This window comes from Vicia villosa, linkage group LG4, assembly GCF_029867415.1.
Source record: "Vicia villosa cultivar HV-30 ecotype Madison, WI linkage group LG4, Vvil1.0, whole genome shotgun sequence".
Taxonomy (NCBI): Eukaryota; Viridiplantae; Streptophyta; class Magnoliopsida; order Fabales; family Fabaceae; genus Vicia; species Vicia villosa.
This window is the reverse complement of record NC_081183.1, coordinates 195,877,634-195,889,037: the sequence shown is the minus strand read 5'-3', so window position 1 is coordinate 195,889,037 and position 11,404 is coordinate 195,877,634. Positions and strand designations below refer to the sequence as shown.

The 11,404-nt window shown below is 35.5% G+C and overlaps 2 protein-coding genes across 2 annotated transcripts; one reads left to right on the top strand and one right to left on the bottom strand.

The window, feature by feature from the left end:
* Window positions 1-261: 261 nt before the first annotated feature.
* LOC131596661 (transcription factor bHLH140) lies at window positions 262-4,571 on the top strand. Its single transcript, XM_058869387.1, has 6 exons — window positions 262-473; window positions 558-667; window positions 750-1,714; window positions 2,178-2,838; window positions 2,929-3,099; window positions 3,909-4,571. The coding sequence occupies exons 1-6, from the start codon at window positions 434-436 to the stop codon at window positions 4,218-4,220; spliced, it is 2,259 nt and encodes a 752-aa protein (XP_058725370.1). The 5' UTR covers window positions 262-433; the 3' UTR covers window positions 4,221-4,571.
* On the bottom strand, window positions 4,096-6,035 carry LOC131596662 (cytokinin riboside 5'-monophosphate phosphoribohydrolase LOG1-like). Its single transcript, XM_058869388.1, has 4 exons — window positions 5,059-6,035; window positions 4,755-4,898; window positions 4,327-4,389; window positions 4,096-4,232 (listed from the first exon to the last, which is right to left on the bottom strand). The coding sequence occupies exons 1-4, from the start codon at window positions 5,194-5,196 to the stop codon at window positions 4,188-4,190; spliced, it is 390 nt and encodes a 129-aa protein (XP_058725371.1). The 5' UTR covers window positions 5,197-6,035; the 3' UTR covers window positions 4,096-4,187.
* Between the last annotated feature and the right edge of the window lie 5,369 nt (window positions 6,036-11,404).

Genomic DNA, 11,404 nt, shown 5'->3' with positions numbered 1-11,404 from the left:
TTCTACACATACAACCAATCAAAATCTTTACACTTGTCATGTCATATTAATTTTTTAAAATTAAAATTATATTTTAATTAAATACATAATTGTGATTAATTGACAGTGTAAAAGTGCATATCTTTTTTTCTACAAACAATATTTATAATTTTTAGCAAGTACTGTATATCTATCAATATAAATAAAAATAATGAAAAATAATAATAATAAAATAGCATAAATAGAAGGAAAAAAATGTAGTAGTATGAATCCGAAGAATGATAATAGAAAAAGTGTATATACCCTTCCTTATAAACGCACGAATGCTGGGTGTCCCGATTGTTTCCGAGCATTGATTTGTTGCAAGTTTTACACACTCCTCACCACAACTATATACTAGAAACAACCCAAAATCTGACTCATACAACCTTCAAGGAGAGTCTCCGATTCGAAGATGGACATGGACCTCGATCAAACTTCCCACCCCAACGAAGGTTACCCTTTCTCTATGTTTATATATGAAAATCAATCATTCAAATTTATTCATTAAACCCTCTTTTTTCTCAATCACAACGCAGATGGAAAACCCGTTTTGGTTATCTTAGTTGGAGCTCCTGGAAGCGGCAAATCCACCTTCTGTGAAGACGTTATGCGTTCCTCTTCTCGCTCTTGGGTTCGCGTTTGTCAGGTTTTTTACTTCCCCTTCCATCTGTTTGATTAATTGCCTCAATGGGTTTCACTTTCACAACTCTACTTTTTTGCTTTTTTAGGACACTATTGGAAATGGTAAAGCAGGAAATAAAGCTCAATGTCTAAGTAGTGCAGCTAGAGCATTGAAGGATGGGAAGAGTGTATTCATTGACAGGTGCAATCTTAACAGAGAACAGCGATCGGATTTCGTAAAGCTTCAGGGTGAAACCCAAATAGATATGCATGCAGTTGTACTTGATCTTCCTGCTAAGCTTTGTATTTCTCGATCGGTTAAACGATCTGGGCATGAAGGGAATTTGCAGGGTGGAAAAGCTGCGGCAGTTGTGAATAGAATGCTTCAAAGTAAAGAGCTGCCCAAATTAAGTGAAGGCTTTAACAGAATAACATTTTGTCAGAGTGAGAGTAATGTCAAAGACGCTGTTGATACATACCAAAAACTTGGGCCACTGGATAATCTTTCACATGGCTGCTTCGGTCAGAAAAATCCGGATTCCAAAGTCCAATCTAGTATAATGAAATTCTTGAAAAAGGTAGAGGTTCCGGTTGATACTGCATCTAAAGAAAATGGCATTAGAGACTCTACTTCCAAGACTCCTGGGAAAAGTGATCCCCTCTGCAAAGATATGGAAAAAATTCCATCAGCACATGACAATTCTAAGTTAGGGTCAAAGGAAATTGAAGGCCATGCTGATAAATCTTCCAGTTCCTATCACAGTCAAGTTTCTCTAGATGATACTCCAACTCTGGCATTTCCATCTATTTCAACATCTGATTTCCATTTCAACCATGACAAGGCAGCTGATATTATTGTGGAAAAGGTCGCAGAGTACTCAAATAAGGTGGGGAATGCCAGACTTGTTCTAGTTGACTTGACACACAAGTCAAAGATTTTGTCCTTAGTTAAATCCAAAGCAGCAGAAAAGAACATCGACGCCCAAAAGTTCTTTACCCATGTTGGAGACATCACTTGCCTTTATTCTAAAGGAGGTTTGCGCTGTAATGTCATAGCTAATGCTGCCAACTGGTAAGAATATATGATTTTGGTGTGTATGCAAACAAAGTAATTCCAAGCTGAAATGGAAATTTAAACACATAAGAAAGTAGACCTCATAGAGGTTCATATGTGTGTGGCAATTATGAGTTTTATATGGCAGGCCTTATTCTATGTGTTAGGGTTTCCTCAGTCTCTAGTGGTCTGATACAACATTTGGAAATTTCTCGCTAACAGTAATTTTATAATCAAGTTTTAGGTTAAAGCTCATCAATTTTTCTTCTTTGTTGCTCCTGCTTCCACCAATGCATCAACTCAACTTCCTTTATTTTGGTCATCCCTTTCTAATTATTTCAGTTGATACCAAAGCATTGCTTATTGATGTAAATCTCATTAGTTTTGACTTATTTCCCACGGATAAAATATGTTTTCAGTCAATTAAACCTGTCATTCATTTTTCACATGTTCACTTGGTTTAATGAAAAATCCTTTGCAGGAGGCTAAAACCTGGTGGTGGAGGTGTTAATGCATCAATTTTTGATGCCGCAGGTCCTGAACTGGAGTCTGCAACCAAAGACAAAGTAAAGACTCTTTCACCTGGGAATGCTGTTGCTATCCCTCTACCTTCATCTTCTCCTTTGTTCACAAGGGAAGGTGTGACCCATGTAATACATGTCCTTGGACCTAACATGAATCCACAAAGACCAAACTGTCTGAACAATGATTATGAAAAAGGTTGCAAAGTTCTCCAAGATGCTTATGCATCTCTATTTGAAGGTTTTGCATCAATTGTTAAGAACCAGGTACAGCAAAACGAAAATCTTGGGAAAAAGTCTCTGGAATTGCAGGATCAATCTGAACAGCATTCCAGAAATCATTCCCCAAATACTGATCAAAAGAGTAAGAGAGATGCTGATCATGGATTGGAAAAAAGCAAGAAATACAAAGGAAGTAAAGATGGTTTTGGCACGACATTTACAGGTTCTAGGGATGAAAAGGTAGATTCAGAGCATAAAAGAAGCGACGGGAGCACGAGGAAGGCATGGGGATCATGGGCTCAAGCTCTTCACCAAATAGCTATGCATCCTGAAAAGCATAAGGATGACTTGCTTGAAATTTCAGAAGACATTGTTGTTTTGAACGATATGTATCCTAAGGTGAATTCTTCCTTTTGATTCCTTTTTTCTTCATTATCGACATGTTTGACTCTGTAGATATATCATACTAAATTTCCTCGTGCTTTGCAGGCACAGAAGCATGTTCTGGTGTTGGCACGGACTAGAGGTCTTGATTGCCTTTCAGACGTCCAAAATGAGCACCTTTCGGTATTGAAAAGGATGCATGCAGTTGGTTTAAAATGGGCTGAGAAATTCTTGAGCGAGAATGCTTCATTGGTATTTCGCCTTGGATATCATTCGGTATGCAGAGTTTATATTTAAGATCTTTTTTTTTTCCACTTCTCTCGCCCAGAAAAAGAAAAGAAAATGAGGATCCCCGTGTTTTTTTGGTATTTGAGTGACTTTGCCACGAATCTAAAACACATTTAGGTAAGTTGGCGTAAATTGGATCAAAATCAAATTGAGGTTGAAAATTGATTTCTTCCATGGCTGGGCATATTTTGTTGTCATTAACTCAAACTAGTTAAATGATAATTCACCAGTGAAACAGTTAAAAAGAATATATTTGAATTTTGTAGAAGAAGTAAGCTGTTGTAAAAAGGATTATATAGTGTGTGCAAAATACATTGCACACATAAGGAACTTTAATTACTCCCTTTTTTCTTTATTATTACCTTTTGCACGTTTTAGAAAAATCAATATAAAACAAATTAATCACATTATTGTTGCGTTGATGAAGGGTGTCTACAAGTAAGGATCTTTAAAAAGCATTATTCTAGTGTGTGCAGAGGACTTGTAAAAAGGATTATTCTAGTGTGTGCAAACCTTGCCTTGCATACATAAGGATTAAGGACCTTTAAATACTCCCATTTTTCTTTATTGTTACCTTCTGCACGGTTTAGAAAAATCAATATAAAATAACTTAATCATACTATTGTTATTTTAATGTCACGGTAAGTTTTATTTTTTCTATTTTTGTGGCCGTGCTTTAAGCTTTCATTTCGTAAACTAAAATTTTCAGGAGCTAGTAAACTCTTGTATTTCCCCCTTTTTTTTTGGTATTTTATATACATATATTCTAAACTTTCTGGAATGTCTACATTCTGCAGGTTCCGTCAATGCGACAACTACATTTACATGTTATTAGCCAGGACTTTGAATCAAAACATTTGAAGAATAAGAAGCATTGGAACTCGTTTAACACTGCTTTCTTTCGTGACTCAGTGGATGTAATTGATGATGTATCTAATCATGGAAAAGCAACCTTGAAAGATGACGACAAGCTACTGTCTATGGAGCTGAGGTGCCACAGATGTAAAAGTGCGCATCCAAATATACCCCGCTTAAAATCACATATTAATAGCTGCCAATCACCGTTTCCTGCTTACCTACTCGAAAACGAGCGTTTGGTTGGCGCATGAACCTGGTAAGCCCTTTCTCCATAAAAGGAAAAGAAAGATGATATATTAGTAGATTTTGACTTGGTCAAAAAGAGAAATATCTAATATTACAGTGCTAACTGCTTACAAATTGCTGGTCAATCTCCCAACTTTGCTTCGGGGCCACACCACAGTGCTTGGGGACGTATTCCTGGTAAAATTAGCAAGGAGTTAACAAATGAGTAGTTATTATCAATGTATAGTTCAAGCTGGGAGTTTAGTAAAGATTGACTGATTTTTTTGTTTTAAGTTTTGGTACTAGCAAAACAAATTGATTTTAACTTAAGTATATTAACCACTTCCATCCAATCACATGGTTAGTTTATCTTATAATTTTAATGTATTATGAGCATGTGCATTTTTATGCGAGCTAGAAGTTGTTGTTACTATTTTAATGAAATGGTAACTAAAAACTTATACTAAACAGATTAAGTACTAATTTACTAATTTTAACCAGAGTCAATGAGATGGAAATTTGGTAAATTTGGGAATTGTGGTGTATTATATGATGTGTACCTCAAGCTTGCAGATGAGGTCTTGTGCAGTTTGGGCAGACACAATAATATGACGGGCAGCTGGTGTTATGAAACCTTCATCTACAACATTGTCCATGAATGACAGCAAAGAGTTATAGAAACCATCTACGTTCAATAAACCCACCTGCAGTTCAATCAATCCATTTTTCCATTAAGAATAATTCATTTATGCTCTATTGATTAAGATCTTCATTTTGCATTTTCTTTATCATTATAGAAGTTGATTTAGTATTCTTTTTTAATCTACAAATCCAATTGAATTGCACTTCTTATTATATACTTACTGATTTATCATGGATTCCTAGTTGAGCCCAAGTGATCACTTCCAATAGTTCTTCCAGGGTGTCATATCCACCTATACATAACAATAGGAACAGAAATAGGAGTATTAGTGTTAAAAAAACTGCAATGAGATTAGACATACTCTTTTAAGTTTGCAACTTAAGACTAAAGCCATGCCAATTTGTTTATTATTTACACATACTGGTTCAAAGTCACATTGTAATGGTGTTTTTACTTGCATGCTTTGTGACGATAATGCAAACACTTGCTAAGAGTTACCACAATGGAGCTACGAAGAAAGAAAAGAACCTGCAAGGCAATGAAAGCATCAGCTTCTCGAGCCATTTCCGCCTTGCGTTGGTGCGTCCCCGATACACTCTCCTCTGTCTTGTGATTCCTCATAATATTAGTAAATGAGTTAGAGTTGTACTCACAAACAAACTTAGTAATTTCTTTTTGAGCAAGACAAATAAAATTGAACACAGTACCTCTCTTGGCATAAGAGTCTTAGGGATGACCCTACAGCAATAGGAAACTTGATCGGTATAACAGAAAAACAAACACAGAAAGCTACGGTGGGGCTGGTTAAGGTTGATGGCTGAGTTACCCTATGACGTGGCGTCCTCCATCAAACACAACTTGTGATATTAAACCCATCAAACCACTGCTTCCTCCTCTGTATACCAAGTCAATGTTCCTCTCCACCTGAATTAATTCATTCAATTTTCATGATTATTTATGATTCTGTTATTTCTTATCAACAATCAGACTATCATCACCTGACCTTTTAAGTATTTCCTTTCGAACCGACGACAATGACGAGCAACGTGAGAAATATTTGAGCTTCTACCGACGTTCCGTTGTCGCCACAAAATATGCGGATGTCAACTGCCTACACGCATTAGGACTTCTTGAGAGCGTCCAATGGCTGTTAAACAATGTGGGTCTATTCCATTTTTGCACCAGAAATGATCCGACTTTTGAGCCCCTAGTGCTTGAATTCATGAGTTCCTTCAAATATGAGACTCCATCAGACGACCCATACTCCTAGGGACCGCCACGTCTAGGAGTATGGGTCGTCTGATTGAGTCTCATATTTGAAGGAACTCATGAATTCAAGCACTAGGGGCTCAAAAGTCGGATTATTTCCGGTGCAAAAATGGGATAGACCCACATTTTTTAGCATCCATTGGACGCTCTCAAGAAGTCCTAATGTGTGTAGACAGTTGACATCCGCATATTTTGTAGCGACAACGGAACGTCAATAAAAGCTCAAATATTTCTCACGTTGCTCGCCATTGTCGTCGGTTCGAAAGGAAATACTTGAAAGGTCAGGTGATGATGGTCTTGTCATTCAAACTTGCCTTGCTCAGAGTTGACTCATGGTGATAATTTTTTTGATAAGGTAGTATTTGAGAGGTATTTGGAAAATAAGAATTTTGTGATGGTGAAGGATGTGGTGGAATGAATGTGAAGGTGTAGAAGTTTTATATAGTGATTAGGAGTTTAGAGTGTGAATGGATTTGCTAGTGGGTTTTTATGGTGAAGTTTGAAGGGTGGTGGTGTTTAGAAATGTATTGTAGAATGAGGAGAAGAAAAAGATTTAGTGAGTTGTTGTTTTGAGTGGAGAAAGAGTAAATGGGGTGGTATAGTAAAAGGTGAAAAGAAATAAAAGTAGTTTATGGAGAGAGAGATAGAAAACGTGGGGAAGTGGTGGAGTGGATTTTGAAAAATAAATGCAAGTAGAAAGATAAGAATGGTGCATGTGTTGGTAGGAATAATAATTGTGGTTTGACCACAATTTTTTTTTTTTTTTGTGGTCCACTTAGAATTCATGCATGGAAATAAAGCATGTGATGGTAGCAGAGATATGGTTCACGTGAGTGCTAGATTTTTTTGAAAATAATTGGATGGAGTGAAGTAATAAAAGAAGTGGAGCATGTGTTGTCTAAGAGTGTACCATAATCACCACCATTTGACTAACCAATTAAAGTGCATGCAAGAGTAAATGAGACAAAAAATTCAATAAATGATAAGAAGGAAGGAAAAGACAAGAGAAGGAAAATTAGTTGTGGAAAAGAGAGGAAAAGAAAAGTTTGAGAGAGAGGGAGTGAGCACGTGAGGGAGAGAGGAAAAGGAAAAAAAAAAGTGAGGATGGGGGCCACCAAATGGGGGTGGGAGCCCCATGTGAGAAAGAGAGAAAAAGAGAGCATGTGAGAAAAAGGGAAAAGAGAGTGAGAATGGGGGCCCTATATAGGGGATGGGGGCTACCAAATGGGGGTGGGCGCCCCTCTTCTAAAGAAAACAGAATTACTCTTATTTCCACCTCTTTCTGCTATACTACTTGATCAATTCAAATACTTTTTAGACAATAATTTCAGAGATTCCTCATGTACCAATACTATTAGCAAGTTCACATGCATTATCACATGCATTATTTAATATGGTTTTGACTAACACAGTGATCAGTAACAAAAATTGAAAACATTTTTAGCAGAGCAGCTGATGGAACCTTTACCAACAGCATATTATCTCATAATCATTTAAATTGTATCAGTGGCATATCACATTCAATAATTAATGCAGATTCAAACCAGTGGATAGCTAGTTGTAGAATTCAAATCAAGTGGTAGCAATAATAATTCAAACAACACAATTAGGCAATGTAAATACAGTTTACAACTCCAAAAATTAAACCGAAATAAAATAATATGGATTAAATTGATTAATTGCAATGAAAATGTTGTTGTTTTCAAAATACCATAATTAAAATACCAAACAGAAAATGCTAGAAACTGATAAAAAAAACTTAGCTAAAAAACTAAAATGCTAAAAAATGAAAATTCTGCTTGGGGCAGAGGGTCAATTGTTACTCTCCATTGGGTTTAGGGGAAAGGGTGGGGTTGGTAATGCTTAAACTCTCAACTGCCCTTCCTCGTTACCATCCCTACAATCAAGTGGTAGATTAAGAGATTTATTCAATAAGGCTATTGAGAAAAAGAATGTCATAGGAAACTCTCACCAAGTATGAGGCATGTTTAGAACTTAGGGGTGAGATCAACCCAGAAGCCCTAGGTCCAAATAAGATAAAGATCAATAAAAAAGAGGAGGATATGCCAATTCTTCATACGCTTAATACCATTGCCACATGATTCGTCAGAGTCAGAGAATCCAAATCCTCTAATAGAAGATATGCATGCCAAGTCAAGGCTCCCTTGATTTTGATGATAAAAAAGTACTTAAAAATAATAGGATCTACTAACATTCACTTAAGTGTGCAGGATCATTAAGCTGGTATTTAACTAGGTTATGACCTAATAAAATTTATTATAAAGAAGAAGCAATTCAGATTCTACTGAAGCGGAACCTTATTTTCATATAAAACCTCAGCGCCAAAATTGTCTCGGCCTCTGATGTTCTAATAAGACTTCAGTGCAATGTTAACTCAGCCTCTGATATTCAAAATGGAGCTTCAAGCACCTTACTCAAAACATAGTACAAACGTTCACTTGTCCGTACTCTATGCAAAATCAGCTTCATCTTATTATACTGCTAGAATTTTGGAGAAAGTTAACTAAAGGTTTAGCACAAGGCTCAAGGCAGCTTGAAAATTTCTTTAGTTTACTTTAGTGTGCCTAGGAATACCTTACTTGAGAAAGACACAGTGGATAAAGAAATTAATCAAAAGATGAAGATCCTCATCGTACTTACTCCAACGTCTCTCTCTTAGAAACTGCTTCTCCAGCGAATAAACTTGCACAAGCAAGCTTCTAACGTCTCTTTTGTTCCCTTTATAAAAGGAGCTTAAGATTCAAAATAAGTAACAAGATAATACAAAAAGAAGACACAGCAAGAAAAAGAATTGTTCTGCGCTTTTAGCTTTTGTACATAGTTGTTGTGGTTGCACATAGTCTTGAGAGTTTCTTACACTTGTATATCTTAGAAATCTCAAGAACCAAGGCCTTTGTGCGTGTTGTATTATTTGTACCTCAGTTTGTATATCACATACATCTTGTTGTAATCCTAAAAATTTATTTAAAATTTGGAAAAGTCTCATGCATAGTGTTTGAGCAAGAAAGTCTCAGACCTAGTGTTTGGATAAAAAAAGTCTTAGGCTCAGTGTTTGTGCAAGGAAATCCTGAAGAGTTGGTTTAGGCAAGGAAGTCTCTTTCTAGTGTGATTGAGCAGGAAGTCCTGAACAGTTCATTAAGGCAAGAAGTCTATTTCTGGTGAGATTGAATAGGAAGTCTTTGACTGATGTGTTTAAGCAACTTGTACTCAGGTTCTGATTATTGGAAAAGATTTTGTGTGACAAGGGAACTGGACTACTCTCATTATAGAGGAACCAGGATAATTGTTGAGTGTTATTTATTTATTGCTTTGGTACTTAAATTATTTTGCTACTGCATACTTAAGCTTAGAATCTGAACTTGGTCAGATTCAGAAGATGGTGTTAGAAAAAGAAATAATTATTAGATACACAATTCAATCCCCCTTCTTGTGTATTTTTTGCACCTTCAATTGACATCAAAGCATAATTTGTGCTTAACACTTAATAGTAGTACATAAAAAGATCCCGAATAGAAAAATTATACTAGATGGGAGATACTAGTGATAGTCATGTTACTGACACTAGTATTCCATATGATTATAGTGCTTCTAAAAAAGTCATTATTATGCTAAACCACCTGCATTCAGTGGTGATTCAACTCACTTTGAATGGTGGAAGATCAAAATGTACACATACTTCATTGGGCTTGATGATGAGCTAGGGGAAATCCTTGAGGATGGAATTGATATTCAAGTAAATGGTGAGGGAATGGTTGGTGATATAAAAGTTCTCACACCAGATGAAAAGAAAGTGTACAAAAAACACCACATAGTAAACGGTATTATCGTTGATGTTCTACCTCACTCTGAACACATAAAGATCATAGATAAGCCAACTGTCAAGACTATCTTTGAATCACTATGTGCTACCTATGAAGGTAATCAGCATGTGAAAGAAGCTAAGGTTAATCTTTTGGTTCACTAGTATAAACTCTTTAAAATGTAGGATGATGAAGGAAATTCTGACAAAGATGAAGGAGAAGAAAATCTGGCATTGATGGCTATTACATCATATGATGCAGAATCTGAACAAAATTGTTAATGTTTCAAGCGACGGTAACTACGAATTTCGCGTTATTTCAACTTTAAAGATTGTTATGCTTTCTAAGATTGTCATCATCAGAGAAATTAAAGTGAGTGGTGTATAAATCTTTCAACTTTTTAAACCTTTCATGACTTCATGCGTCTAATTAAATATATAAATTTGGTTTTCAGAGCATAAGAAAATATAAGTTTGTTAACCTTAGAAAGTATTACCATTGCAGAAGTTAGAAGTGACAAACAGGCATGTCTCTCGTTTAAGTCTGCATCTTAAAAGCTCGTAGAAAAATAGGTCGGAAAATAACGAGCATTGATGAGAGTGCATGGCTAAAAAATTTGGCCCTCCCTAAATCACAGTGGAACATTGCAGGTCCACAGACACTCCGCATTTAAAACTTAAAAATTACAAAAATTATTTTAATGTTCATGCCTACAAAAAGCTAGAATGAATAAGATAAATTATAGTACACGAGTCTAAAATCTTAATTCATTCTATAAAAAATTGTAGATAAAATGAACATGTTTAGTATATCGGATCAATTTTGCCACCTTTAACGTGAGTTAAAAGCCTAAGTTGATGTTTGAGGCTCAACTTATACTTTTATATATATATATATATATATATATATATATATATAGAGGAGGGATCAAATTACACCCGAAGAGTTACACCACGAGTTACACTCGTTCAAAAACTACATCTCGAATTAATATTTTTTAAACTCAACCGTTGGATTGAAACATAATATCATATAGATCATACCTATAAAGTTTGAGCTTAATCTATAATGATTTACTATATCATCAAGATATCCAAAGATTAACGTTAAAATGAGCTTTCATATAACGTTAATTTTGATGTGATTCAATGACATAGTAAATCATTATAGATTATGCTCAAACTTTATAGGTATGATCTATATGATATTATGTTTCAATCCAACGGTTGAATTTAAAAAATATTAATTCGAGATGTAGTTATTGAACGAGTGTAACTCGTGGTGTAACTCTTCGGGTGTAATTTGATCCCTCCTCATATATATATATATATATATAGGGAGTATATCAAGTGAGAGCATTTTTAAATGAGAGATGAGAGGAAGAAATATCAACCATTGAATTCATCAAGAGAAAGAATGTTAATACATTAATGAGGCTATTAACTTGAGTGTGAAACAAACGCCATGACTCATATTA

What these genes read in the sequence shown, in the direction of transcription:
- LOC131596662 (XM_058869388.1), bottom strand. Translation starts at nt 5,196, where the DNA reads ATGTCTAATCTCATTGCAGTTTTTTTAACACTAATACTCCTATTTCTG. An exon ending in ACCTCATCTGCAAGCTTGAG is followed by an intron (nt 4,390 to 4,754) that starts GTACACATCATA and finishes TAATTTTACCAG; the next exon opens with GAATACGTCCCCAAGCACTG. An exon ending in GGGAGATTGACCAGCAATTT is followed by an intron (nt 4,233 to 4,326) that starts GTAAGCAGTTAG and finishes TTATGGAGAAAG; the next exon opens with GGCTTACCAGGTTCATGCGC.
- LOC131596661 (XM_058869387.1), top strand. Translation starts at nt 434, where the DNA reads ATGGACATGGACCTCGATCAAACTTCCCACCCCAACGAAG. An exon ending in CTTGGGTTCGCGTTTGTCAG is followed by an intron (nt 668 to 749) that starts GTTTTTTACTTC and finishes TTGCTTTTTTAG; the next exon opens with GACACTATTGGAAATGGTAA. An exon ending in TGAACGATATGTATCCTAAG is followed by an intron (nt 2,839 to 2,928) that starts GTGAATTCTTCC and finishes CGTGCTTTGCAG; the next exon opens with GCACAGAAGCATGTTCTGGT.